Source organism: Toxoplasma gondii, chromosome XII (assembly GCF_000006565.2).
Source record: "Toxoplasma gondii ME49 chromosome XII, whole genome shotgun sequence".
NCBI lineage: Eukaryota > Apicomplexa > Conoidasida > Eucoccidiorida > Sarcocystidae > Toxoplasma > Toxoplasma gondii.
This window is the reverse complement of record NC_031480.1, coordinates 6,552,563-6,579,552: the sequence shown is the minus strand read 5'-3', so window position 1 is coordinate 6,579,552 and position 26,990 is coordinate 6,552,563. Positions and strand designations below refer to the sequence as shown.

Below are 26,990 nucleotides of genomic sequence, written 5' to 3'. Positions count from 1 at the left end.
ATCGAAAAAAATTCCCAGAACACAGGTAAGCCTTTTATTTCTGTACTTCTTCTTTTTAGGTTCCCTACAGAGTCGTTCCGCTAGGCGAAGAGCCGACAAAGCTCCAGCGGATACTCGAACTCCTCCAACTGTGCAGGACGTGTCTGGTTTCGACTTGGCAGACTCAAACGATCCCGGTAAATTCGCAGTCTTTCGAAAATGTTTCGGTTTTTCGAAATGGCATTAAATACGTGTAAACAACGCGAGTCCCTGGGATGGCGTGCATAGTGTGCAGTGACAAAGGTGGCTGCTCTTCGTGTTGTTGCCAGTCGTGTCACCTTCCTGTACGTGTGCTGGCGAAACCGTCCGCTCTTTTTGAGTGGATTTTTTCCACGAACTCAGCACTTCTTCTCTGAAGCATGGTGCTTACCACATCCTTTCAAAGCCCTGAAGAACCTGTTTCGGTGCCCGGCACTGTGCAGCTGCGGTAGCGCGTTGTTTCCCTTTCCTTTGTGACTTTCCGTTTGGCCGCGCGCGACCTCAGGCAGGGGAAGGGCACTCTCTGTTTGCGGCGCTTCATTTGTCTCATGAATATGCGAGCAAGCCGTGACCATACAAAAGCGGCGTAAGTCTCGTGGAAGGCGTTCTTTCCACCTCACCGCCTTCTGGAGTGTCAAGACCGGTGGTCCCACATGGCCCAGCGAAATCGCCAGTCTCCGCCTGCGGGCACCTCTCGCAAGCGCCAGCACCGGGACGAGACCGATGACGAAAGCGACAGGGATGAAGAGTCCGACAGGCCTAAGACAACGAAGGCAGAAAGGAAAGACAAGAAGGAGAGGAACGGCCGGAATTTCATGCATGTGGGCGAGAAAAAGAAATGGAAGAAACGGCGCGAACCCCTAGACATCAACCTCATCATTGCCCAAGAGGAAATCGACAAGTGAGGCAGCATTCGTAACTCTGCAGAACACTGTCGTTCTCTGGACTTGTTTTTCAGTTTTCACATTGTTACCTTCTACTCTTCGGCTTCGCTGCTAGAGTGCGATTCGAGATCCTCGCGAGGAGCTCGATCAACCCGAAGGAATGGCGGGACTTGTCAGAATGTTATTGTTCCAGCTGCATGCTTCGGAGGCGTCCGTTGTTCGTGTGTCAGGAACCGTGTCTTTTCTACCACATGCTAACTCTTGTTTTCTTCGCACTTGACCTGCCTACCAGCACGCTCTCTCTCTCTTCCCTGCCTTCACTGTTCCTGCGAACTGCAGCAGCTGTGTATCTGCTTTTGCATATGGTCGTTTCTGTGCAGTCATTCGATTCTCCCGCCTTCAAGCTGCACTAATTGGCATGTCTGTCTTCTGCGTGTCTCTCTCAGGTCAGACGCTCCTTGCTGGGCGACGCTCCATGCAGGACCCTCCGCTCTGCTTCCCCGGCGTCTCTGCTGCTGCTGTGGGTTTCCAGCGAAGTATCGCTGCCCTCTGTGCGCGAACGGCCGACGTGTCGGTTCGTCTTTTTCTGCCACGACTCAGGACGCTGCATCCCGAGCTAGTCAGTTCGCTGAGTCTCGCTACCAACTTCAGGGTCGCTACGTTTGCTCCTCTCACTGTCTGAATGTGCATCAGGCGCACGACTGCGCACCAAAACACCTTCTCCACTGGATGTGACAGGTCTGCTATTTGCGGCTGCGTGGCAGTTTTCTCGGCAGCTTGCCTTCACCTCGGGCGTCTCATCTGGAGTTCCTAAGACAGATGTACGAGTGCGTGGCACTGGCAAAACTCGCAACGGAGAGGTGACCCTATTCGTTGTCGCAATGCCATCCTGGTTCAGGAAGGCGGATCTTCATCCGCAACGAAACACCTCACAAAACCCGACAGGAAGTGAACCTTGGCCAAGCGGTTGGTCACGCGAGCAAAGAGTGAAATCTAAACTGAAATCTAGGGACGTGACAGCTCTCTGAAGGAAAGTTTTGGCGAAGTCTTTGTGAACGTAGAGGTGACGGGTTTTGTACCACTGTTCTTAACGTTTCGGTAACAAGGCATCGCATGCAGCGGTTCGGGACATGAAAAGCACACGACTCTTGCAAGGGAAAGCGTGACGGCGACCTTTCGTTCTCGTGCTCTCAGCAAGAGTTCCGGAAATGGTGGATGGTGGTGCCGTCTTTTTAAAAACGAACATGTGTCCAAAGCGAAAAAACTGCGTTCGTTTATTGACAGATTGCGTCCAATCGAATCCGTATTCCACGGTAGTCGTTCGTGCTGTCCGAAACACACCTTGTTGGCAGAAACGCCTTGCAGGATAATTCTACGCGGTAAATCCACCCTCAGACAAACAGTGTCCGCTTCGGACCCGACGCAGAAGCTCCATATTATTTGAAGAGAGCAGAAATACGCGCGCGTGAACGCGCTTTAAGACGATTTGTTGTCATCTTACGCACCCGTCCCTCTCTGTTGACGCCCATCTCTACCGTAGCATGCGAGAGGGCAAAATAGGCGAATCCCCGGCCCGGAAGCATGTGCACCTGTTCACGTATGTTGTAACGCATCTGTGGTTTTATTTTTTTCACTCGCATGTGATCGCCCATCTGGACAGATCTTCTGTACCAATACAATTGCATATATATATATATATATATATATATATATATATATACGCATGTTCGTCCTTGACAATATTCAGAAAAGTCTTGTGCCATGAGTCGCAGAAGTTTGGACAACGACAGTCCTTGCGATAAAAAAATATCAGTCATTTCACCGTTACTCCGTGTCGACCGCTGTGTTGCTAAATGTGATGGATTTGATGTGACCTGTCTGAAGCTACAGCACGAACCAGAAAGTTAATCAGCTTTGGCGCACGCATGAGCTTACAGCACCGCAGACACGGCTTTCCCATGGAATGAAACAGCCGGTAAAAAAACGTACAGAGCCCTGCTACCTGCTCGGATCTTCGAAGTTATAAGGGAATGTCGAGACGGTTTTAGCTCTGTGGACGTTAAAGCCATAGCAACTGTGTGACTCCATCACCGAGGTGGTCCTCGTTTTTTTCTGTTTCCAGTCATCCTTTGAAGATTGTTCATTCGGAGTGCCGCCTCTCGCATTTCCTGTGCCTCTCCGTGGTCCAAGTTTGCACCTGCTCCTGAGTCGTTTGACGCATTTCGCTGTCGCAGGTACCTCACCTGCGCTGCAACCAAGTTGCTTAATTCATCCTGGAGGACCTGTATACCAAGCTCGCGCCTGTCACGTAGCATCCACAGTTGTTGTTGAAGCGTCTGCAAGTCGTTACGATCTTGTCTACTCTGCAAATGTAAGTCACGTTCAGCGTGCGTGTCAAGCAGGGCTCTCCGTCTCCGCAATCTCTCTCTTTCTTCACGGATGCCTCGTAACTTCTGCTTTGTGCGTCTGAGTTCTCTTGCCAGCGATTCCAATTGTGCACGCCATTGTGATTCTGACGTGGAGTGATCCTGTGGAAAGAAAGTGACAGCGTAGAATCTGCGTTCAACAGAGTCCGCTTCCATGCGAGCTTCTTCCTCCTGCCCTTCCAATTTTCGTCGGTCTTCAAAAAGCTTCTGCGCGTCCTCCTGCCGGTGCGTACAGTGTTCGCAGTTCTTGTGAGCGCTCTGTTCCGACCACGGTTGATCTCCTGAAGAAGGCGAGTGGGCTTCTGGGCGTCTTGGCAATGGATCGGACATCCCGGTGTGAGAACGGGGATAATGACCTAACCTTGACTCTTCCATAAGGGGGCTTTGATATTTCGGAGGTATTGACCGCATGAATTGTTCAAGTGGCGCGGCTGTCTGTCCCACTATGGAACGCAGTGCATCACTATCTGAAGGAAGTGTCGCTGTATCCGACACGAGGTTAGGTTGGAATTGCGCGGGTGTTCTTTGACCGGACGGTAGGTCACGGTTGTCTCTCAAATGTCTGAGCAAAGAGGCATCACATGTCCCCGCAGCGGCATGTGGGTTATACCATGTAGTGAGTGCCGCGATTCGGTACATTCCCCACGCGATCCTGTAGAGAAACACCTGCTGAATACACGAAATAGTAGTGTAGGGGGTGGGGGCTCGGCTGATCTTCGTTCTGACTACTGATGGTTTTCAGGATGGGCGAAACAATGTCGGTGTGCATCTCCAAGGGGCTTGAGATTTGGTGTAACTGCTACGTGAGGGCTGTTACTTGTGGTATAACTTTGTCTACAAGCCAGACGCAGAATGAAGCGCACTAAGAGCCACACTCGCTACTGCCTGACCTCCCTGGTGGGCTTTTCCCTGCACACTGCAATTGAGGGCGACTTTCCCCCAGGAACGCTTCACCGCTTCAGTGGCGGCAACTCCTTCAGCCACTGCAGAGGCACAGGCATGCTTATACAGAGGACTGTGTATATCACGTTCTGGGCAGTGCCTGAGGGTACGCACAGAGAAGCATAGGCAAATCGAGACAGATGCAGGCCCTCCCTTTCTTCGCTAACACCTGTGTGGTACGGGGTGGTGGTGTACGACGCAGGACTACCTGTGAGATGACAAACGCCAAAGCAAGAATACTGGAAGCACGAAGCACCCCAGTATCCCAGCTATATAGGCAAGGCGTTTTCTCATCGTTTTGTGAGCTCCTCTTCTTCTTCTTCTCGCTTTTCGCCGCTCTAAGGCGTTGCTGTCCGGATTCCTGGCCATTGTCCTGCGTTACACTCGACTGCTCACACGTGCAGGCGTGGTGGCGCTTCTCTGCATCAGCAACTGTCCTTGCCGTCACATCTCCGGATCCCGAAGTGGACATCCTTGTAGGCACGTTCGATACAGAGGCGGAGAGTCTCCTATTCGCTCGTGTTGAGCCACTCTCCACGAACAACGGGGAGCCCCCAAAACATTTCCTACGTCTCACACCTTCGTCAGGCTCGACGCCAAGACACTGCCTGAGCTGCTGTCCCCGAGTGGGAGCCAGAAATGCCGCGCTATTCGGAGAGCCAAATCTCGAGCCTTCAGTTAAATGAATCGCTCACCTAAAAACTCTCTGCGCACACAGGTGACGGCTCTCCAGACGATTGCAGACCCCAGCACAGTGGTTGCTGTCCGCGGTACACATCTCGCGAGCAGAGCTGACCGGCAAATCAGGTAGCAGTTTTCCTCTGTTGACGCGGAGTCCAGCCCCCAGCTCATTTTTAGACAACTGGCAAACATGAAATTAATGCGAGCTCGACAGGTGTGAGAATCCCACAGATGGATACGGTGAACAGACACGAGACTCCAAGGAATATGAAACCCTCTTGAAGAAGACTTCTGTATCGTTAGAGGTTCCGGTCGCGACCCAGCCCTCGCGAAAATGTGCAGGGCAGGCGTGGATGGCGACAGCCAGGAAGTCAGGCGCAGTCTGTGTCTCCCGCTCTTTACCGGCAATGCTGCTGGCGACTGTGCCACAGACTCACCGTGGCGCTAGCTGCGTCGACGGTGCTCTTTGATGTTCTTCTCACCACGCTGTAACGGTTCTTTTCTAGTGAGGCAAAACCGATTCCTGTCAGGATGTCACTCCAGAAAAGCAAATACTATACCGCTTGCCAAACGGCGTTTTCCTGCAAGATACGGTCGGGGTATGAGTCTCGAAGTCACCCCCACCCCGTTTTGTGTCGGTCAACCCTTCCAACCGTCTCTCCCGCACACGTTGCTACCTTTCACGCCGACTCCTCCTTCCCATGCAAGTCTTATCTGAAAGCGTCACAAAGCGCTCCGAACGACCTCGGCGACCTGTGGCCGAGATACGCGTTAGCTGGTCATCCTGATTAGAGTGTAACCACCGGAGAACCGTCCAGGCTGCACCGACAAACGCACTGCCGCCTCACTTTGGCGACCGTGCATCAGTCCAGCTGCGAACACTGCTCTTGGCAAAGTGGTTGCAGCTGAAAACTCAGACCTAAGCCGGAGCTGTGTCGTTGTCATCGACGCGAACCTCCCTACGCATCCTCCGTTCCCTGGCTTGAACGTAGTGGATTTTTATCCTAGGTGTTGTTAAGTCTTGCAGTCAACCTGTCTGTGTGTTCCTCTCTCACGCTTTTCTATCATGATTGGTGGCGTTGCCTACATGTGTTTCCAGCGGCGTGCGGCCCTAGGCAACCACTTCCTGTAACAGCTGATGTTCTGGGGCGCCGCATTCAGTCCGTACCCAGCCAAAGTGGAAGCTGCCATTCTTCGTAGGGGCAGTGTTTTCTAAGGCAAGTTCACGCGGCCGCAGCGTCGTATTCCCTCACGAGCGAGGACTGTTTCAAACGGACGCCTCTGGATAGCAGCTTATCGACACCGCAAGCAGAATCGCAGATATAAAAACTACATGCCGTTGTGTAACACGACAGGAGCTGTCTCTAGAGACGAAGCCGAACCAAAATACTACCGAGGTGCTACGCTGAGTTGTAGGACCCCGAAGTTACATACACAAACAGAGGCTGCCGCTTCAGCCTCAACCCCTCGAAAAAGACACCGAGCAGCCCCGTCTGCCGGTGTCACTACACACCTCCTGACACGGTGCCGGAGAGCCGTTGACACCGTGCTTTGTTCCCGTCAAAGGGTATTCTTTTCACACGATTTTCGCCGTCGAAAACGGAGCTTTCCTCGCAGATGCGTCACCGTCGCCTTGCTGACATGAACAGGAATGCCGCGGCGGCCCATAAAGCGCGCCAGGTGGGGAGTGCACCAAAACGCTACGGCAACCTGAAAGTTAGTGGACAGAAACCGCGCAAGGTTACATAAACAGAGAGCTTGCATGTGTGGCAACACCCCTGCTAAGCGCCATCACAATGACGCCTTCGTGTTTCTCCACCGCCTTTTCCTAGCGCGTTCCTCAGTCAGAAGCGGACTGGTAGGAACCCACGCCTGAGCACTTGCCCGCGACACAGGAAAGAGGCATGGACACGACGAGAAGTCCTCGGCCCACAGTGGAAGTCGCCGTATTGCGACACGGAGTGTAACGGGCAGCAGCCGCCAGCTCCAGAATAGCTTCCAAACAAGCTTTCTCATGCAGACGTTTCTTAAAACGGCAGGCCGACACGCATATGGTACTCCTCCCGTAGACGGTTATGGCTTTCTGGTCGAATTCCTAAAGTGACGGATCCAGCAGACATGTCCCTAGAAGAGAAGCAGAGTCTGTCGGCACAGATCATCAGCAAGGCGGTTAGGAAAGCTACGGTCGGCAAGTCTCAGCCCTCACTGAAGACATGAGAAGGAGTTGGTTGTGCGGCTCTGAGTGGCTCACGTCGTGCGCATGCAGCGAGACAATCGGAGCAAAGACACGAAACACGTAGGTCTTGTCAAGGAGATGCACGGCGAAAAGCCGGTGAGCCTGACCTGGACAGGTGTGAGAGGCTTGCATGCAGCATAGGCGAAGAGCAGGCGACCCCAGAACGCGCTTTTCTCGTTGACTGGAACACAGAGCAGGCAACAAGACGGAAGCCCCATTGGAGAGGAGCTTAAGAAGCGCAATCAGGATGAAGAGCGCATTCCACACTGAGGCCAGTGTGTGGAGTGGGACAAGGGGAACAGACGCCTCACAGAACGCCGGTTCAGCCTGAGACCTGCGAACTGCATGCGCGTCTCCACTCTCAACGCGATCACATCCCTGCCGTCGAAAAAGGCTTGTCACCACTCTTTTGTCGCGAAGCGACTGCTGCAGAAGATATCGCCGAAGGTTGCAACATGGGTGCCCACCTCTGTTCTGGCCGCAGCGCGCAGCACGGGAGACACTCGAGAAGGGAAGCACACGGGCAAAGCGCGGCGGCGAAACGCATGCGCGGGATCGCGAAAGAAAACCTACTCAAAGCTTCTTTGTCGATAATCTTGTCGAGATGAAGCAGATCGGCGACGCGCTGAACCGACTCGTCACTGATCATCTGAGCGAGACCGAAGAGTGCGAGAAAGGTTCCACAGTGGACGCTGAGGAGCGCGACGACCAGGCAACACACGCAGCAGTGGCGCGATGATGAATCCGCTCTTCCCCACAGAAGCCAGGAGAGCAAGACGAGTTGCGTTTCGATTTTTAAATTCACACATGTTGCAAACCTGTCGAAGGATTCCCTCTGCTCTCCCGAGGTCTTGCGGCGGAAACGCAGGAGCCGCGGAGGGAAAACACAGCAAGGCTCAGGGGCCATTAGAGACAGTGTTGCGACAAACGCATGGAGTCCAACAGCGAACAGAGGCGCACAGGCAACTGCCCACTGCAAGCCGTGAGGAAAACAGAGAGTCATCATCGATGAGACGAGAAAACGCTTCCACACCACACCTGTGTACACCTCGCATCCAGACTGGAAGAAAGCGGAAACGAAATCTGTGAGAGGCAGACGAGACGCAGAAACAAAAGCCTAAGAGACGGCTCCACTCGTCTCTCTCCGGAGATGCAGTTCTCACCCTGCATAAGCCAAGACCGACGCCCAGCCATACTTCTCCCAGAGGCCCTTCAAGCGCTCTGTTGCCTGCAAAAGGAGCACACCGGCACACGGAGAGGAGGAGACGCGTACTCACAGACTCGTTGGCGACCAAAGTGCCGAAAGGAAGCTCGAAAACGAAACGCAGAACATGACCCTAAAGAAGCAGGACAGCTTCTCCGACAAAAGGAAGAAGGAGCAGAACACAGCGTTCGTGACGACGCCAGGCACACACAGAGGGAAAGGTGCCGACGACCCAGTCTTAGGCGTCGAGCGCCTGTGTGGACACCGGTAAACTCGAAGAGATTCACTCGAAGAAGTCTTTGCGGACATTTGCAACATGTGTGGACGAACACAGTCGCAGTGAGAAAAACTCCAGACATTCCCGAGTGGAGAGGTGGAGATACAGCCGTTCTTTTTTCCACTCTCTGCCAACGGACTTGAACGTCACGGCGGCATCTGCCTATCCTCCCAACCTCTCGCTCGCTGTTTCGCTCTTCGCGCTGGGTCAGACTTGACGGTCCTGGTACGTGGAGGCGCCACACACACACACACCCGTCTGGATCGAGAGTGCATGCATGCAGACGTTTGAAGGCCGTTCGAGCCCCGTCTCTCTTACTCGTTTGCCTTGGTGGAAGACCTGGGACTTGACGCGTCGGAGTTGCTGCATTCGACCGCTTTGCTGCAAACGCAGCAGAGTCGCCTCAACTTTTCTGCGGCGCATGTCGAGCCAGAGAAGGCCGCGCTCCTGCACAGATCTTTGCTGGCGGAGAACGAGGCGCAGGAGCTGCTGCCTCTGCGCTCGCAGCTTCGCCTTCTGTCGCTCGAGGAAGGCCCTGCGGTCGGTCTCGGAGAACAGCCGAGTTTCCCACTCGGACCGCAGCCGGTTCTTGCCTGCCGCCAAGAGGGAAGCCGCTCGGCGCGAGGAGCCTTTCGCCTGCCTCCAGTGCATCTTCCCCTCTTCGAGCGTCTTGCGGAATACGGACTGCGCGCTTGCGCCCCGCCACGAGAGAGGCACAGGATACTGCATGCGACAGCGCCGAAAAAACGCGACGGGATCTCGAGAAAACCGCGCAAATGTGTCTACAGACAAACGCTGGAAATTGCGCAGGTGAGGCGAAGGCGAAGAAGAGGAAGAAGAGGAAGAGGAGGAAGAGGAGGGGAAGGGAGAAGAAGAGGAAGAAGAGGGGAAGGGAGAAGAAGAGGAAGAAGAGGGGAAGGGAGATGAAGAGGAAGAAGAGGGGAAGGGAGAAGAAGAGGGCGCAGAGGGGGGACGAGAAGAGTTGGAGAAAGACCGATGAGGAGACACCGGAGAAGAAAGAGGCAGGAAACTGTGAGGACAGAGTGGCTCCGCGCTCCCGGCTGTCTCGACTTGCGGACTGAAGCCTGACCGCAGAAGAAGAGGCGACAGCAACCGAGAGTAACAGGAAAAGAGGCGGCTTTCGCTGTGTCGAGGGAGGAGAGACTCCACCCACGGAGACGAGACGGAGACAGTTCGAGGAACGAGAGCAGAGGCGACAGAAGAGGAAATCCAGTGCAGCGGAATCGCGGCAGACAGAGGTGCCGACGGGGGAACTCGAACAGGAAAAGCAGATGCAGGAAACGAAGACGAGAAGGGAGGATCGAGGGGAGACGAGACAGACGAGGGAGATCCCCGCCTCGGGGACGGGGGCGAAGAGAGGCGCCTCCGTTCACAAGATGCTGGGACGGTGGACTTCGAAAAACGCGCGCAAAGTGAAGAGACTGCATGCAGGCGACAAAGCTGTGTTTGTCTTTCCGAGAGGCCAGAAAGGAGGCTCGGCCTCGGCGGCGTCACGCGCCGGGCGAAGTGCCAGCTAGCAGCTGCCGCCATCTCGAACAAAGAAAAAGGCGACAGAAAAGGAGGATGACGGAGAGCAGAAGGAAGCGCAAAGGCAGCAGGGAAAAGCGAGAGGCAGAGAGGAAGACCAGGAAACAGAGAGACACAGAAGGCTCTACGAAAAGATCGTTGCGCCGAATCGATGCGGTGTATGTACGCAGACTTGTTTTTTCGAGAGGAGGGAAGAAAAAAGGAACGCAGAAAATAAGAAAAAAGAGAGAACGAGCTGTGTTCCCTCCGGAAAAAGGCTGTTTGTAGAAGGCAGCGCTGCATATTAAGACAAGAGCTTGTCTCTCTCTCTCCCTCGTCTCGGACAGACAAAAGAGCGAACAGTTCTCTGACGGGAGAGGAGCCGCGCTCGAGAAAGAGAGCAGAAGGTGCCTCGGTTTTTAGTTCTCTCCTTCCTCATTCAAAGTCCCTTCACAGCAAGCAGCCTCAGAACAGAAGAAACGCGACTAGACGGTGTCTCTCGACGCAACCAGCCTTTGCATGTGCGCTTTCGGGCATGCATGTTCAAGTGTCAACAGGACGCTGGAAATGGTAGCTCTCTGGGAAGCGGGGACTTGAGAATTACCCCGCATGCCTTCCAGGTTTTCTTCATCTCTCACGGAAAGAGAGACATTTCGACAATTCCCTTGACTGCCGGTGCTCAACTCCTCTTGAAAAGAAGCGAAACTCAACCGTGTGTGCTGCTGGAGTCCGGCTCCGGGCAATACCTCTGTACTTCCTTGTGTTCATTTTCGCTTCATTCCTTCCGTCTCCCATTCAAGGTGTTCTTTTCTTCTTGTCCAGTGAACGGTCGCTCGTTTCCTTGAAGACAACGACCTCTTTTTCTCTGCTCTGCCGTCAAATTCACCCACTGGCCGTCACTCCCCGTCAGCAGTAGCAGCAGCTCCGCCTGCGGTCTCCACAGAGAGTCTCGACGCGTTTCCCCTCTGATTCATCCCCTGCTTTCCTCCGAGCTTCTTTCTCTTCCTCCAGTTCTCTCCACTTGTCTTTGTTTTCCTCGCTTCGTCTCTCCTCGTCTCCCTGTCTCTCCTCTCGGCTTCCTCTCTCTCCTCTTCCTCTTCTGCTCTGTCCCCCTTCTCTTTTTTTCACTCCATTTGCCTCTCTTTTTTCCTCTCCTTGCGCTAAACGATGGCAGCTCGTAATCCTGGGCCTGTGTTGAATCCACCCCCCATCGCGTTTCCTTCCTTCAACCGCCGCTGTCAAAAAGACTGGCTAGCGAGGCGCGCCTTTGCGGAGAACGAAGTCAACGGAAGAATTTACAAAAATGTCTACCAAAACCTCGGATTCAAGGGACCCATTCCAATCCTCAATAAGGTATGTCGAAGTCTGTCTACACACACATGTGTCCACATATATATATATATATGTATATATATATATATATATATATTTGTCACGCATATATATGCATATATATATATATATATATATGCATGCATGCGTTCTTGTCTCTCTCTGCATAGACTTCGACGTGGACATGTGTCGATCTCCATGCAGAGAGACATGCGCGGGTCGAACGCGAGGGGAGATGCCTCGGTCTGAGCCTTCTCAGCTGCGTGACTGCGCCATGACATCAAAGGCAGAGACTGGCGAGTCTTCTGTTTGGTCTGTGTTGCCATGTTCGCCTGTTTCGCCGCCCTGGCGAGTAAGGCGAGACCCAGAATGGGTCTGTACACCTCGCTGGCTGCTTGTACACCCGGGAAGTCTCGTTGGTGCGGCTGCCAGTGTCTCCGCGTAGATGCTCGGGGCCTCCGAACAGAAACGAACAGAAAGGGAGACTCCACCACTCGGGAGACTGGCTGCTTTGCTTTCAGGTCGGTCAATATCGCATTCGCATGCGCTGCATTTCTGGCGGATACAGTCGAGGCATCTTCCGCTTCACGCGCATGGCCCGAATGGGAATGCTCCAACTCGCTCGCGAAGGCTGGCTGAAGAAATATGGCTACCGCCCCGGACTCTTCCGATAAATGTCTCCACTTCTCACAAACAAAGACTCCTTATACAGCAGGCGAGAGCCGTCCTCTACACATATATATATATATATATATATGCATATAGAATTGTTTATGAAGACACGCGTCCGTGTGTCAGTCGGTATATAAATGTGAAAACGTTTATGAAAAACGCATGTGACAATGTGCGTGGATGCGACATGTGACTGGAGAGAGTTTTTGCAACTTTTATATATCTGGATGTTCCTCGGTTGCGTTTTTTTCTCGTCATTCTGCGAGAAGGAAAGACGGAGAGGAGAGAGGTCGGCGGCTGTCTGAACGCTCAGGCTTCTGTAGGGGGCCTGCGCCTGTTAAAAAACAGTCTGCTTCTGGAGAGTGGCGGACTCTGGAGAGAAACCGTGGACAGAGAATTTTCAACTTTTCCTTTGTAAGAACTGTGTTCTGCATGTACGCCGTTATCGCAAAAAGCGACTTCTGCGTCATCTTTTCTCCCCGTGTATTCACTCCTTCCATTTTCTTACCGTATGGGATTGCGCTGTCTTTCTGATCCGTTCTCCTTGACGTCTCAGTTTTCTCTCTCTTATTCATCTCTTCGTCCGATTACGGAGTGCACGTTTCTCCTGCAGCTGTCACATCCCCTTTCTCCTCACTTCTTTCTTCCTTCTCTCTCTCTTCTCCCTTCTTTCTCGCTTTCTCCTCCTCCTTTCTCGCTTTCTCCTCTTCCTTTCTTACTTTCTCCTCCTTGTTCTCTTTCTTTCTTCTCGTTTTTCTCTCTCTCCTCTCTCTGTTGCTCCCCATTCTTCCGTCTTTCTTCTAGATCCTGCTCCTGTTCACTCCTCACGGTTCCATTTTCTGCTGATTTCGAGAGCCTCTGAACGCGAGAGCCAGCGTGGAGATTCTTGGACGAACAGAGATAGAGAGACACGCGGCAGTTATCTTCTCGGCTTGTCGACAACTTCACTTGAAAGATTCCTTCTTCAGCAGTAGAAAGGCGAGAGAGCGATGTCGACTTGCGCAGAGGAGACGGCATGTCGCCTTTTGATTCGATCTAGCGAAGAGAGATCTTTTGCGGTCGTGGCGAGGGAACTTCTTCTCTTTCAGAGGCATGCATGCTCAGAGAATGGATACGCGTCGCTGAAGTCCGCGCGTCAAGGTGCAGCGCAGTTTCAGCCTTTGAGAGAGACTCTGAAAAAGTAGATCCTCGGCGAGACACACAAATCTTCTGTCGTCGCTTTCCAAACAGACCGTCTAAGCTGGGAAACGCTTCTCTCCAGGACGCCCAGGGAAGTCCACATTGCTTCTGTGGGTTCCGCCTCGCTTCCCTGTGACATCTCTCTCTCCAGCCGAGTTTGACGTGCAGTCATTACTCAAATCGAAACCGATTCGCGTCTTGCGGCAACAAAAATCCCTTCTCCCCACACACAACATGAACATAGAGAAACATGTATATAGGCACTTGCATGTATCCGTGGCGACGCACACAACTACCTCTATACAACTCTCCATCTCTGCTACTTCACTGCTGTCCTGATCGATATATATATATATATAGGTATATATGTATGTAAATATATATATATATATATGCATAATTGTAGAAATGGGCATGCATGAGACTTCACTTCTACGCGGGTCGACATGTACACACACCTGCATGAAGACACGGCTGTCCATGTACGGATGGATGTCTGCATGCATGCTGGCTTTCAGTAGTCTGCGGAACGATGAGCGTACATCCAGATCGCCTACACACGCATATAAACTATGTACATGAAAACAACTACATATTTGTATATATATATATTTATGTATACATATGTGAATATTTATGTATCTATCTATCTACATACATATATATATATATATATATATACACAAATGTATGTATGTGATTGTATTGACAGGTAGAGGAGTACTTTTGTTAGTCGTTCGTTGTGTTTTTCTCTAGAAACGAGTGAGGGACACTGGAGTGCTTGTGCATCTGGTTTTCTTTGGCTATAGAGCGGGGCGTTCCCAGGTTTTCTTTTCACTCGGAAAGAACTGTTCTGTGTCCAGGCTGAGACGCATGGAGGCGTCTTGACTGTTGCCTCCCGCTGTTTTCTTCATTTTCGTGTCTGCCGCGTTTTCGTCCTTCCGTAGGAAAAAGAAGATGCACCTGGAACGCCTCCTGGTGAAGAACAAGGAAAATCTTCCTCTTTCTTCCTCCACGTCCCCCGGCCGTCCCGCAGAATCCGCCTCGACGGCGATATGATGCGAGCTGCGGCGCCTGTCCGACCATCGCGCTCCGCTGAGCTCTCGCGCATCCGCGGGTGGACGGCATTGCGATTTTCGGCTTTTGCGAGACTGTCGAGTTCTTCTTTCACCCTCCACACGCAAAAAGCGCCTTTCCTGTTTCCCCGCGCTTGTTCTTGTCCATCTGAGAGACACAGACTGAGGCAACGCTGCGAGCTGTCCTGCATGCGCAACGGACGGAGGTTTTCTCACGGTAACCATCGTCCTGGGGTCGTCGCAGCGCCGTCTTGAGACTTTTTTCTTTCACAAGAGAGGGTCTCTTTCTTGAAAGACTCTTCGCCAGTCTCGTTCTTTCTCGCGCGACGGGAGAGAGACATTGTGCATGAAAAAAAAAGCTCCACATGTCGCTGGACAAGAGAGGACGGAGAGAGAAAGAGAAAGAGAGAGAAAGAGAGAGTGCGTAGCTCGCTGGGGGCGCAAGCAAGCTCTCTTGTTTCCTCATCGTCCCTCCTCTCCCGTCCTTTTCCCCCTCTCTTGAAATCTCCCCTCTCGTTCTCAGATGGAAGGAGGTTGCTCTCTCTCTGCTCTCGCTTCTCATGAGGAAATCTGACGTGCACAGAACAAGAGAGAAGAGATCTCCTTCCTTCTTTTTTCATCGCTTGCTCTGCTTGCCCTCCCGCCCGTCCTTTTCCCTTCCTTTGTTTCTCTCTCCACTCGGCCTTAAACTCGCTCTTGTTCTTCGTCTGTAGAGAGATTTCGCGCTCGTCTGGTCTGCGGATCTTTTCTTTCTCTCCGCGTTCTTCGTCTCTTCTTTCTTCTCTGTGTCGACCCTTTGGCAACAAGTTGCCGTTCTCCGTTCGAATCGTGGTGACATTTACTGCCCTCTTTCTTTCTCTCTGTTGTCTCTCCGTCTCTGCTCTGTCTTCCTCCGCCCTGTTGAAACTTGACTTTCGCTCTCCCCGCGATGTTTCCTTCTCCCCGTCCCTGCACCTTCTGCTGACGCATGCCCTTCGCATTCTCTTCAGGTCTTTGAAGGCTCTTTGTCTGCCCCACTCCGTCCTAGGTCCTCCATTTCTTCCAACGACCTCCTTCGTCTCTTTTAGGAATCTGTCTTCACTCGTCAGTCCTTCTCTCCCTTCTCTCATCTTTTTTCCGTCTCCCCCGCCAGCTTCTCCCTTTCTCCCGCTTCTTTCTGAAGAGAATCCGTCGTTATGTCTCTCTCTGATATGTCTCTCTCTGACGCGCCGAGGTTTCGTCTTCTTCTCCTTTTCGTCGATTCGCTCTTCTGGGGCTCGTGTCTCCTCTGAAAAAAAGAGCACTGCGCTTCTGCGCTCTTTCACATGCCTCGAGGAGCGTCAACACAGAGAGAAGCGGCCAGTTCTTTTCCCCTCTTTTCTCTCCATCTCTTTTTTCCTGTCTCTTCTTTTCTCTCCATCTCTTTTTCTCCTCTCAGTTATTTCTCCCCTCTCTCCCAGTGCCATGCGTTAATGTCACTCGGCTCTTCCGGCTTTCGAGCTTTTCTGCACATCTGAGTTTTTCCGCCGACCTTCTCACTCTGAACATTGCACTGGTGTTTCTTTCTTCAGTTTTTGCCGTGCTCCTTCATCGTCGTATCGGTGCGTCTCCCTTTTGTTTCTCCCCTAGTCCTTCTCTCTCTGCTCGCGTCTGCTTCCCGGTTTCTGTTTCTCGTTTCTCTCTCTGCTCTCGCGCTCGCTCTTTCGATTTCAAACTCCCGTCGCTCCCCGGAGGCTCTCGCGTCTGTCTGGCGCGCCACTGTGACGACCGCTTCCCTCTCGGTCTTTGCTCGCCTGCTGCTCGCCGGTCTTTTTTCTTCGCGTTTCCGCCGGAGAAAATGACAGAAACAGCCAAGGAGGCAGAGCGCCGCGCGCCGCGGGCGCCACCGTATGCAGAGGCGTTTGAAGGGCGGCTGTTGTGGCGACGCTGTCTGCGGTGTCTGCGAGTCGACTCGGACGCGCTGTGGGAGCGACTGAGGAGGTTGACAGACGAGATCGTCGAGCAGGGATTGAACGACCTCTCTGTGAAGATCTCGGAGAAGCGACTGCCGGGCGTCGAGGATCCTTGCTTACAAGTTCTGCGACACCCGGTGATTCAACGCGTCTGCACAGAGCGCGCCTTCCTCGCTGAACTTGCTGTCTACAGGGTCGGGTGAAACACGGCTCGCAGACTGCGAGAAGTCGAGCAGCGAGAAGAAAGAGAGGAACCGGCGGAGACCGAAGAAGGGAGAAGAAAGAGGAGGAACGCGGAAGAGAGCAGGAAAGGAGAAAGGCAGAAGAAAACGGAAAGGCAGAAGAAAACGGAAAGGGAGAAGAAGAGGACGGACGTAGCAAGAGGAGGCACAAAACGCGAAAGAAGCCCCGAGACGGTCCGGGAGAGCTGAAGGAGAGCTGAAGGAGAGCTTCAAGTATCGAGAGCAAGGAGGAGGGGAGGAACACCCAAGAAGGTAGAAGAAGGACACAGAGGAAGGAGATCGAACATTTAGACGGGGGGAGGAGGAGCCGACGGGGGAGAGCGCGAGTTTTTCTGGAAAGGAAAGTTGGACTGCTGTCGACTCGAGGTTTCTGTTGGTTTTTTTTTTGCAGACGTGGTTAGACCGTTATCGAGTTTTGGATCCTCCCGCTGCATGCGAATGCGGATACGAACAACCACAAGCTTCTCTTTGTGTGCAAGGTAAGCAGAAAAGATTGCATTGTTGAAGAACAAACATGTCAGGTCATTTTGCCGAACTGAAAGTCGGCCGCCTCTTCTTTTCTCTCCCTGTCCTTTTTCCTCATTCTTTCCTCCTTTCTACTGTTCTTCCTTCCTCTCTGTTCTGCCTCTATGCTGTCCTCTCCTCTCTCTTCTCTCGTCGTTTCCCCTCTTCTTTCTTCTCCGTCCTCTCCTGTCTTCTGTCTCTTGCTCCTATTCCTTCTTCTTCTCCTTCTTCTGTCGTCTCTCTTCTGCGTCTCTTTCCTTCGTCCTCCTGTTCTCCTCTCTTGTCTCATTTCGCCCCCGCCATGTGCTCTCGTCTTGGCTCTTTTCGTTTGCAGAAGCTCGCGCGAAGCGTTTGTCTGCGGAGCAAGGCGCAGACCCGGCCGAAGCAGACGTTGCGCGACGGCAGGAAGGCGTTAAAGAGTTGCAGAAGAAACTGCAAGACAGTGAAGAAGAAGAGAGACAGCTGCAGGCTGAACTCGACCAGGTCCGAATTCTCTCCACCCTGAACCACAAACCGTTTCTGCTCTCCGTCGACAAAAAAAAGTCTGCGCGCAGTCTCCGCGAACCGTTCCCCTCAAATGCATGCTGCGACGGCGGTGTATCTCCTCAGGTGTTCACCCTTATAGTCATACTACAGAAATGCGCCTTTTGCAACAACTGTGATTGTCTGTGGCCGGCCATGTACGGCGACTCACCCATTTCTGTGTCTGTCTATGTTTGTGGCTCTCGAGTCGTTCTCGCATGCATATCCACGCTGGACGTTTGTCTTGCGGGAGACTCAACTTCCCTGCATCCATACATCCGTGCGTTCGTTTCGTTCCTTCCCTTCAGTCTGTTTCGTCGCGCATTCGCTTCTGCTTCGCTTCTTGCGCTCTTTTCGCTCCTTCACCTGATTCTGCGCATTCTTTGTTTCGGGGGACCGGTTGTTTCTCTGTCCTCTACGGCTGCTGCTTGGGCCGCCTCTCTTCTTCTGCCTCTGTTTGTTTCTCCTCAGCTCTTGACGGAGATCGTGGACGAGAACCGCGAGAACGTCCGGCTGCGTACGCGCCTTGCATGCAGAGCCGATCGCCAAGCGCACCCAGGGCCGGGGAATTCCGAGGAGACTCGCGGACAGGCGCAAGACGAGGCGCGAGACTTCGCCGCCCTCATTCAAGACGTCACACGCCGCTGCGCCAGACTGGTGAGTGAAGAAACGAAACATGCGTGGAGGTTCTGTAAAGCAAGCGCTGTGGAGGAAAGGGTGAGCACAGTGGCGCGTTCAAGTGTACATACATCTGCAGGGGTGCTAGAGCCATGCAGCTGCAATTGCGACGAAGCCGGATGCAAAAAGGAAATCCGAGGATGTGACGATTCACCGGATTGTCGGTGGAGGAATCCTGCGAGGAGCGGGGCTGTGCATGCCGCACGGCCAAATCGAAGCAAGAACTAAAAGAAGAAGCGGCAGACTGCGTTTAATTTTTTCAAGAGAAGAAACGGAGAGTCGAGAAGGTGCCAAAAAAAGAGATGAAGAAAGAAGAGAAATGAACAGAGAAGAAGGATAGTGAACGAACTTTTCTTTCACGAGAAAAGAACTGCAAATCGAGGAGAAGCCTCGGGAACAAACACAATCTGTCTATTGTTCACGCGAACATACACATATACATATATACACATATACATATATACACATATACATATATACACATATACATATATACATGTATACATGTATACATGTATGTATATATATATATATATATATATGTATATATATGTATTTGTATATATGTATGTATATATTTCTTGGAGCGATACTTCCGATTTGCTTCTGTCCATTTACACTGTGTCTTTCTGGTGCTGTTCAATAGATATGAAAGACTCGTTATTTGTGCATCGATTGACGACCGCGTCGTTTCTTGTTTTTCTCTCTCGTCCTTTTCATGGAGTTCTTGACTCCGCTCACTGCCTGTGTGTTTGTTTCTCCAGTCGATGATGGCATCCTGCTTGGCAAATGCCAGTTCGTCTGCAGAATCGACCGAGCCTGCGACGTTTCCTGCGAGTCTTTCCACTTGCTTTCCCTTACGTGAGAGCCCGGTTGTGTCGCCTCTGCGTTTGCGAGAGCCATCGTTTCCAGAAATGGAGGAACAAAGGAAGTCGTCTCCCCTGCAGGCCGCCTCGCCGCGCCTCAGCGCCCCTTCGGCTGTAGCTACACCAGGGGTGTCGGCCGGAAGTCCGGCGGACTCGCCCTGCGGTGTACGTTCAGCGGAGCGCGAAGAGGCGGTTTTCTCGCGGAGCTTCTCTTCCGAGCAACGGGTGGGAGAAGCGAGGAAGAAGCGGGAGATGTTGGTTCCAAACAGTCTTTTTGCGCAGAAGCGTCGCCGCGAAGATCTCGGACCTCTCGAGAGGGATGGCGTTCTCAGCGAAGGAGAAGACTTCGAAAAAGAAGTTTCACTCCGCCGCGATCGGGATATCCATGTTCTTTCGAACTCCGTGAACCGTCTGCCCACCCGCCGCGCCGTGACCCCTCCGAGGACGGATCTGCATGCGTCGCGGGAAGGCGCGTTCTTCTCGCGGCGGATGCCTCCAAATGGAGACTTGAAGGAGAGGAGCGCTGTCTCGCGCAGGGCGTACCAAGGCCGGAGAGAGAGAGCAGGTTTCAGGGAAGAGAGTGGAGGCCTGAGTGTGCCGAGGAATCTGCCTTCACAGGTGAACCGGAGATATCTGGACATCGACCAGAGAGTGAGGACGCCGGCGTCTCTGCGACATCCCGCGAGGCGACCGATGGCGCCTTCGCCGCGTCGTCACGGTGAGAGCCTGCAGAGACTGACAGACGCTCTGCCGGCTGAAGGGCGCAGTTGGTTTCCGCGGAGAGAAGACGATGCCGGCAGCGAAGAGTTTCTTTCCATTCGCGCAGAGTCGCCTCTCCCTCTCCGAGACGAAGACTGCAGATGGGAGTTCCACGCCGAAAGAGACTTGCGCCGCTTCAAGTCCGCCGCCCTGCTCAGGGACGCGCATGCAGCAGACAAGGCGCGAGACAGAGGCGGAGAGGAGGGGAGTCCAGCGACTCCTGCGAGACTCGGCGCTTCGGCGGAACGCACCGCTGCGACGGAGAATCCTGAAGATCGCTCCATGCTCTCCCTCACTGTGGTACAGAGAGAGACGCGAGAAGAGGAGACCAGTCCACGGCGCACAATCAGCGTCGGGACTGCCCAGGCAGCGGAGAGCCTGCGCCGCAGCGACGAAGTCTTTGGGTCCACGGAGCGGCGCGTCTCCAGGAAACTCAACCAGAGACAGCCAGAGTCGCCAGCTGCCTCCGCTTCTCAAGTAAGAGACAAAGGTCTCTCGAGTCGAACACCTCAGGTGTACATACACCCACCAGAGAAGAAGACCGCAGCGTCTGGCTTTGCAAGCCTATGAAGTCTACATATACATTTATATATATATATATATATATATGTGCATATATATATGTATATATATATGTATATATAGTTGTATATATGTATATATAGTTGTATTTACGTAATAATATGTAGGAGGAAACGAGCGTTTCTGAGGAGTGGAATGCCGAAGGGAACTGAGAATCATGGATTTCAGGATTCTCCCTGTAAGAGTGTTTGCCCAGTGCACATGAGTTTCGTCAAGATGAAGAGATCGAGAAAAAAAGGCGCGTTTGAAATTAGGATCGCGAGTTCGGAGAGACTGCAAGCACATGGGCGTTTTTCCAGAACTCCTAGAGGGTTGTAGGTGGAAATACACCGCACTCCAACGCGAGAGGCAGGGCAGATTATTTCCACTGGTCGCAGAGACTGGAACGATGGCAAGCATGCCGCATGCACTCAGGTTTTCAAAGGCACCGTGGGCGTTCGATGGCGCCTCTCACGTTCGAGTCTTCTGATGTGCGACCGTTCCTCTGTGGACTCGATATTGCTCGTCCTTAGGAAAGACGAGACGGAATATAAGGCGAGACAGTGGACGACAACGTCGTGCGGTTCTGTCTGCTGTGCATGTCGATGACTCGCATGTCCATTCGCCTCCATGCTGTCGCATGTTTTTTCTGAGACGTCCTCAGGTCTTCTGTTAAGCTCCTACTCTGATTAGACGTGAACAGACTCCAGTGTTTTCTCTCGGATTTTCTCCAAGTGTCCGAACCAGGGCCGCGCCTGTTGCGCGAAGAGACTTCCGGAGTTCAGCGCCGTTTCCTCAGCTCAAGCTTGACGTGAGATTCTCTTCTCGTCTTTTTTCGGTTGCGTTCAGGAGGCGACTTGGGTGGATATCTGTCTGGGAACAACTTCCTAGGCACTCCCTCCTGGCGCCGGAAAAGAAAGAAGGAAGGCGTCTCTGTCTTTCTTATCGGAGAGGGAAAGAGCATCAGGACAGAGTCAGAAGCAGCGAACGACGAGAGACAGTTTCTTCTCCTGGATCACACGACAGGCAAAGAGAATTCTCTTCTTGTCGGTCGTCACATGTCTCTTCGCTCAACTGCTTCTCGACTTTCTGTGCTGTGTCTCCTCTAGACATTTCCGTGAGGAAGATATCCCTTTTAGAATTTCAGTGCACTGGACGGAGACAATGCAACTCGCGTCTCCCTACACATGCGTTTTTGCCTCTTGTTTCGATCGCCTTTTTCGTGGTCTCTGCGCTTGTTCCCTCTGTCGAGGAATGCCTAGAAAAATCTGACACGGCTTTTCTGGAAAAGATGCGATACCCTAGACGCTCGAACCGTTTCTCTCTTGTTAAAGACAGTCTGGTTTTTCAAGAAAACACAAACAGGACCTGCAGGCTGTCTCTCACAAACAGCGTTTCCAGGCGATAAACCAAAGAGCTTCGGTGCCTTTTTTCTCTGAGAGAACCTACGCTGTGTTCGCCTCAGAGATTCTGAAGAGTAGAGACCAAACCGAGACAGTGACAAAGGTCGAACGCTTTCAACTGCCTTGAAAGAAAGAGTCCACTGTGGGCGTGTGAAAACTGGGGACTGTTCCTTAAGAAAACTGGAGCATCTTCCGGTCGCCGGAGAATGAAATCCACCCTTTTTTTAGCTGTCTCAAGCTCTCCACTGGGATGATGCACACTCGTAAACAGCTGGGCCTGTACCTCGCGTTTCATGTCATACGCAGAGCGCTGTTCGATTTACGACGCCCTCTGTGGGAGGGCAGTGCCTCCGCTTATGAGCCGCACCAGGAAACGGCGGAGCTCGAGCTACGGGGCGAGAGGCTCCGAAGCGCCAAGAGCCCCCAAGCCTTCAGAGTTATCATCGTCGAGCTTATCATGGAGGCAAAGTGGCGGTGCACGCGCAGCAAGAGAGATATCTCATTTCGGATCGGAAATATGTGAAAGGAAGTATCCCGGAAATGTGAGCTAAGCACAGACTTGTATTCCAACATATGTATATATATAGATAGATAGATAGATATGCTTGCATTTGGGGAGCTTCAAGCTTGAGAGAACTAATGTTTGCGTAAAGAGTGGACTGTACAACACAGGATGTGTGAGCGCAAGCAGAGCGATGTCTTTAAATACGTGAAAGATGTATTTGAATATATATATATATATATATATATATCTTTGCATGTGTGTATATGACTACTTAACTCTTCATGCGTATCTGTTGGTCAGCGTATAAAGGAGGGTGCGTGAGAGACCAGTGTCGCGTCTTGTCCTTTTCGGATTCGTGATTCGTATAGACTTGAATGTCTGGAAGAATGACAGAAAAACGACACTGCACAGGTGAAGCGGCAACGGAGACGGACTTCCTCGAAAAACTGTAAATTGAGGATTTTTGGCAGGTCCGCGAGCCGCGAAAAACACAAGGCAAATCGATTTGTTCAATTAAAACGCGTGCATTGCAACACGTTTAGATTCACATGGCAGGCGCGGCTAAGACGAAGACGGATTTCGGGTGTCTGACGGGTGGCAGACGCCCAGCGTCTCTTCTCGTCTCGCCTTCACAAGAAAGCCGATTCTTTGACAGGCGGCATAGAGGTTGTCCCTGGGCGTTTTTCTGCGGCAGACTCTTGCGACGAAGGAAAGAAAAACTGAAAAATTCCCTCGAGATGCGCGTGTGCTGCAGGCGCAGAGAACGCAGTGGTCGCTGTTGTTAATCTGTTTTCTCCTTTCTGCAACTCGCTCCTCTTTTCCTCTCTCCAGAGAGCCAAACACCCTCCTTGGTCTTGTCTCTCTTTTCTCGCCTCTGACAGTCGACGCTTGCTACTCCTCTCTTTACACGGTTCCTCAAACTCGACGTCTTTTTTCAGTTCGACGAACGCGGTTCTTCTCCATCTCTGCTTTCTTCTCCTCAAGCCTGTGCTCCGTTCTCTTCCCTACTCCTTTCTCGCTCTCGGGAGCTCGGCCGCCGTCCTCCCTTCGATTCCTCTGCTCGGCACAAAAGATCGCTGCGTCCTGCTTCGTCGCCTCCCCTTTCCGCGGCATTTCAGACGCGCGTTCACCCGGCGACCCCAGAAGAGGCCGCGCGCCCAGGGAAGATGGCGATCTGGACGCCCGCGTTCATCCTGTCGTGAGTGGCTTCCTCACGCCTCTTCTTTTCGACAAGAAGCCGTAGCACAGGCGGACCCGCGTCGTCGAAGAAAGCGGAGGTCACCCTGCCGCCTCGTCTTTTCACGGTCTTTTCTCCAGCCTTTCTTCTTCGTCTTTGACCGTTTCTCGTTCGTTCACACAGACGGTTCGGCAGCCACGACAGCCTCCGCACTGGCGGCGTTCGTACCTTCGAGGCTTTCGTCGACTTTGCGGTCCGCGAGAGCGATCTTCCGGTCGTGGAAGGTATGGCCTACGCCGAGCTCGTAGGCAGCCGTGCTCCACTGCCTCGAGTTCGCGACATGGTGGAGAATGGTGCCGGCTTGCCAGCCAAAGGGACCCACCTCCCTGCCGTCGTCTGTGACTTTTGTCTCGAATCGAACCGAGTTCGGTTTCCGCGCGCCCGAGTCGATCTGTTGGAGCACAGAGGCGGCCATCGCTAGGCGGTGGCAGGTCTCGTAGTTCAGCGTCGTCAGCTTCACAGGCTTCGCGGGAGGAGCGTCAGGACGCTGGGCGCTCGCCTCCACGCGCAGCGAGAGAGAACCGTCGCTCTCGCGCGAAACGGGAGTCGCGCAGAACTTGGTGGCTGCCTCGACGAGTTGGGCGCGCGCCGTTCCGTCAAAGTCTTTCGGGAGGAGATTCACTGCTTGGAGGAGCTTGACGGGTGTCACCAGCGAGGCGCCAGTGACGAAGAGCGGTGCACTCGAGGAGATGAACTTGAAGATTTGGGCAGGCGTCTCGAAGCCGAGCGACACCGCTTCCTGATTCGCAGGCAGCGGCAAGTTTGGGTTGATCAAAATGTCCTCGACCTCCTTGGCGCAGGCCGCGAAGTCGCCCGTCCCCACGATCTTCTCGCAGTTCGGAATCTGCATGCGTTGCTCGAGGGGCAACAGCGGATTGATTCGAGTGGCCATGCACTCGATCCGGTTGGACAACTTGTACATGATTTCCGCGTTCCCGCCCCCGCAGAACGTTGCCGCAGGCTTCAGGCGATTCTTGCGCAAGTTCGAGCTCACGTGGATCTCGCCGGTCGGCCCAATGGTCACCTCCCCCGCCGAGCACGCCTGTTCAAAGCCTCGGAACAGACATGGATTCCGACAGATTCCGTCGCGGAGGTACTCTTCTTTGCCGCAAAGCATCTTGAGGAAGACGCCGCTCGCGCTGGACGCCCCGAGCTGCATGAAGGAGACCGCCACGAGGTCCACCGGAGGGTAGGAGTGGGGCAGGTAGCCTTCTTTTTGGAGATTGCTGACTTTCGCGAACGGAGGGAAGGGCACAAACGGCCTGACGGGGAAGACGATTTGCATGGACGCGCCGCCGACTTCGACGATCCCCGCGAGTTTGCGGTGCGCATGCAGTTCGGACTCTTTGCTGACCCCGGGCGCGTCTTCCAGGAGTCTCTCGAAATTGCGCGTGAGGAGATTCGCCGTCAGAAACGCATATATCCCCTCAACCTCTCCGGAAATCGCCCGCGTCCAGTCCTTGTTGGTGAAGAAGAGGTAGCCCTCGACAGGCGGAGACGCGTTGATGGCTCGACGAAGAGCCACAAACATCCCGTCTCGGTACCAGTCAGGAAACCCCCGCACCCCCGCCGTCGTATGGAAGAAGACGGGGACGCCCAGCGCCTTGACTTCCTCCTTCTCGGTTTCCGACAGCCGCGAGTTGAGGAGAGCGACGACGTCCTGAATCAGGCGAGCCACGAGCTTGTTTGCCTGCTCCTGCATCGACGGAAAGGAACGCATGAGCGTCTGGGCGTCGAGCTCCCGCGACTCCCAGTCCTTCCCTGCGTGGGCGTCCAGCCAGTCCTCGAGCAAATCTCGGACGCCAGCGACTTTTGTGCCTTCGCCCACGAACTTCAATGTCCCCTCCAACACGCGTCGTCCTTCCTGCGGACAAGACTCGGTTACCGCAGTGAACAGGGAAGGAAGCGTCTTGCTGCTGCCGCCGTCCACGACGATCATCGCTTGCGTGAGTTGTCTGCAAGAGACTTCACTCAGCATCAACTCCTCGAGGACGCGGCGGCCGCCGCCACTATCGCGGGGTTCTGGAGGTCTCACTGGCGCCTGTTCCATCAGCGAGGACAACAGCGCTGCGTCATTCTCTTCCGCATAGCTCCCCTCGACGAAGGAAGACGAAGAAAGTGGAGAAACGGATGCACCTGTAGTTGAGGAAGAAGAGAAAGAGGAGGGGGGGGAAGAAGACGAGGGAGAAAGAAATGTAGGAGGAGACGAAGGAAAGGAACTGTCGGGATACGAAGAAACTGCTGGGTGAGCATGGGGGTGAGATGCGGAGGTTAAAGAGTTCGAGTGACCAAGAGATTGTGTCTGTCTGTGCGAAAAGGGAAGAGCGGCGACAGGACCGGAAAGTGGCGTCCGAAGTGTAGACACTGGCGAAGCAGGAGCAGAGGCGCGTTCTTCTCCCTGTTCGCTCCTGGCAGCTCGATCTAGAAAAGAAAGTTCCAAGGCAGAGACGAGATCGCCGCCCGTTTCGTAGCTGCGTCGAAAGCGATGGACTTTCTCCGGACGCATGCTGCCGCCGAGCGCGTCGGAGTCGAGGTCTCGCGCTCTCCCCCCATTTCCTGACAAAACGACTGCAGCCGCTTCCTCCCATGTTGTCTTCGAGAAGAGCAAGAGAAGAAGCGAAAACGAAAAGACCCTAAAGGGCGGCGAACGCCGAGAAGACAGACGATCCTCGGCTTCGCGTTCAGCCATGGTTTTTGCTCGTGACCCAGAGAACTCCGAAGAAAGGCGATGCCGGAGATGCCTGGTCGCCCCGAAGCGAAACACCGAACAGAGGTCTGAAGGAAAGTCAGGGACAAGAAAAAAAACAACACGAAAGCGAGGCTGTATCCATTCCGGGCGATTCAAATCCAGAAAGCGAATTCGGGGCTGAGTGAAACGACGACGACAAGTCGGGTACTTTCGCTGCGAGAATGTCGCGTTGGATTCTTTCAAACGCAAATGATTGCGGAATTTCAGGAGTCCTTAGCGCTCGAGTTTCCGTACCGCTGCCTTGCCCAAATGGAAAAGACGCAACATGCTCGGAGTCGTCTAGCAGGAGAGTCAAGACACAAGTTGCGAGTACCCGCGGAGCGCGCGCAAGAAAACGCTTTCAGCGTCGCCTCTTCAGCCCTTGTTTCTTCCCCAAAAGTCCCCAATAACGATGAGAACTCAACAAATTGCGTCGTCATCCCGCGAAAAAGCCGACTCGCTTCAATTTCACTAGACAAGACCACCTGGCGCGACTAGCCAAACAGCGAGGCAGGCCGGTGTCGGAGTGCAGCAGCAGCCCCCTTTTTCTGGGGGTGAAAAAGGAACTTTTCCGCCACCTCCGCGGCCCCACGAACTCAC

General features: G+C 53.3%; 7 protein-coding genes across 7 annotated transcripts; 3 read left to right on the top strand and 4 right to left on the bottom strand.

The window, feature by feature from the left end:
* Positions 1-2,298, top strand: TGME49_277680 (hypothetical protein). The gene is made up of 2 exons (XM_002370432.1): positions 1-919; positions 1,349-2,298. Exons 1-2 carry the CDS (start codon positions 672-674, stop codon positions 1,635-1,637), a joined length of 537 nt encoding a protein of 178 aa, XP_002370473.1. The 5' UTR covers positions 1-671; the 3' UTR covers positions 1,638-2,298.
* Positions 2,299-4,278: 1,980 nt separating this feature from the next.
* Positions 4,279-5,048, bottom strand: TGME49_277685 (hypothetical protein; the record flags this gene model as incomplete). Its single annotated transcript, XM_018781773.1, has 3 exons — positions 4,279-4,370; positions 4,667-4,743; positions 4,966-5,048. The coding sequence occupies 3 exons, from the start codon at positions 5,046-5,048 to the stop codon at positions 4,279-4,281; spliced, it is 252 nt and encodes an 83-aa protein (XP_018635162.1).
* Positions 5,049-5,698: 650 nt separating this feature from the next.
* On the bottom strand, positions 5,699-10,731 carry TGME49_277690 (hypothetical protein). The gene is made up of 5 exons (XM_018781774.1): positions 8,987-10,731; positions 8,351-8,415; positions 7,761-7,879; positions 7,295-7,368; positions 5,699-6,661 (listed from the first exon to the last, which is right to left on the bottom strand). Exons 1-5 carry the CDS (start codon positions 10,496-10,498, stop codon positions 6,512-6,514), a joined length of 1,920 nt encoding a protein of 639 aa, XP_018635161.1. The 5' UTR covers positions 10,499-10,731; the 3' UTR covers positions 5,699-6,511.
* Positions 10,732-10,854: 123 nt separating this feature from the next.
* On the top strand, positions 10,855-12,214 carry TGME49_277700 (ribosomal protein S14 precursor, putative). Its single transcript, XM_002370434.2, has 2 exons — positions 10,855-11,548; positions 12,049-12,214. The coding sequence occupies exons 1-2, from the start codon at positions 11,363-11,365 to the stop codon at positions 12,199-12,201; spliced, it is 339 nt and encodes a 112-aa protein (XP_002370475.1). The 5' UTR covers positions 10,855-11,362; the 3' UTR covers positions 12,202-12,214.
* An 87-nt stretch (positions 12,215-12,301) lies between these two features.
* On the bottom strand, positions 12,302-13,551 carry TGME49_277705 (hypothetical protein). Its single transcript, XM_018781775.1, has 2 exons — positions 13,028-13,551; positions 12,302-12,571 (listed from the first exon to the last, which is right to left on the bottom strand). Exons 1-2 carry the CDS (start codon positions 13,214-13,216, stop codon positions 12,509-12,511), a joined length of 252 nt encoding a protein of 83 aa, XP_018635160.1. The 5' UTR covers positions 13,217-13,551; the 3' UTR covers positions 12,302-12,508.
* Positions 13,552-14,144: 593 nt separating this feature from the next.
* TGME49_277710 (hypothetical protein) lies at positions 14,145-21,896 on the top strand. Its single transcript, XM_018781776.1, has 6 exons — positions 14,145-16,579; positions 17,019-17,106; positions 17,466-17,614; positions 18,125-18,310; positions 19,096-20,433; positions 21,367-21,896. Exons 1-6 carry the CDS (start codon positions 16,271-16,273, stop codon positions 21,406-21,408), a joined length of 2,112 nt encoding a protein of 703 aa, XP_018635159.1. The 5' UTR covers positions 14,145-16,270; the 3' UTR covers positions 21,409-21,896.
* An 883-nt stretch (positions 21,897-22,779) lies between these two features.
* TGME49_277720 (GDA1/CD39 (nucleoside phosphatase) family protein) lies at positions 22,780-26,791 on the bottom strand. Its single transcript, XM_002370436.1, has one exon. The coding sequence runs from the start codon at positions 26,349-26,351 to the stop codon at positions 23,778-23,780; it is 2,574 nt and encodes an 857-aa protein (XP_002370477.1). The 5' UTR covers positions 26,352-26,791; the 3' UTR covers positions 22,780-23,777.
* Between the last annotated feature and the right edge of the window lie 199 nt (positions 26,792-26,990).

What these genes read in the sequence shown, in the direction of transcription:
- TGME49_277710 (XM_018781776.1), top strand. Translation starts at nt 16,271, where the DNA reads ATGACAGAAACAGCCAAGGAGGCAGAGCGCCGCGCGCCGCGGGCGCCA. An exon ending in TGCAGGCTGAACTCGACCAG is followed by an intron (nt 17,615 to 18,124) that starts GTCCGAATTCTC and finishes GTTTCTCCTCAG; the next exon opens with CTCTTGACGGAGATCGTGGA. An exon ending in CAGCTGCCTCCGCTTCTCAA is followed by an intron (nt 20,434 to 21,366) that starts GTAAGAGACAAA and finishes GGTTGCGTTCAG; the next exon opens with GAGGCGACTTGGGTGGATAT.
- TGME49_277680 (XM_002370432.1), top strand. Translation starts at nt 672, where the DNA reads ATGGCCCAGCGAAATCGCCAGTCTCCGCCTGCGGGCACCTCTCGCAAG. An exon ending in GCCCAAGAGGAAATCGACAA is followed by an intron (nt 920 to 1,348) that starts GTGAGGCAGCAT and finishes TGTCTCTCTCAG; the next exon opens with GTCAGACGCTCCTTGCTGGG.
- TGME49_277700 (XM_002370434.2), top strand. Translation starts at nt 11,363, where the DNA reads ATGGCAGCTCGTAATCCTGGGCCTGTGTTGAATCCACCCCCCATCGCG. An exon ending in CCATTCCAATCCTCAATAAG is followed by an intron (nt 11,549 to 12,048) that starts GTATGTCGAAGT and finishes CTTTGCTTTCAG; the next exon opens with GTCGGTCAATATCGCATTCG.
- TGME49_277720 (XM_002370436.1), bottom strand. Translation starts at nt 26,351, where the DNA reads ATGGCTGAACGCGAAGCCGAGGATCGTCTGTCTTCTCGGCGTTCGCCG.
- TGME49_277690 (XM_018781774.1), bottom strand. Translation starts at nt 10,498, where the DNA reads ATGCAGCGCTGCCTTCTACAAACAGCCTTTTTCCGGAGGGAACACAGC. An exon ending in TCGGTCTTGGCTTATGCAGG is followed by an intron (nt 7,880 to 8,350) that starts GTGAGAACTGCA and finishes CGCGCTCCTCAG; the next exon opens with CGTCCACTGTGGAACCTTTC. An exon ending in TATCGACAAAGAAGCTTTGA is followed by an intron (nt 7,369 to 7,760) that starts GTAGGTTTTCTT and finishes TCTGTGTTCCAG; the next exon opens with TCAACGAGAAAAGCGCGTTC.
- TGME49_277705 (XM_018781775.1), bottom strand. Translation starts at nt 13,216, where the DNA reads ATGCCGTCTCCTCTGCGCAAGTCGACATCGCTCTCTCGCCTTTCTACT. An exon ending in AATCAGCAGAAAATGGAACC is followed by an intron (nt 12,572 to 13,027) that starts GTGAGGAGTGAA and finishes GTTTCTCTCCAG; the next exon opens with AGTCCGCCACTCTCCAGAAG.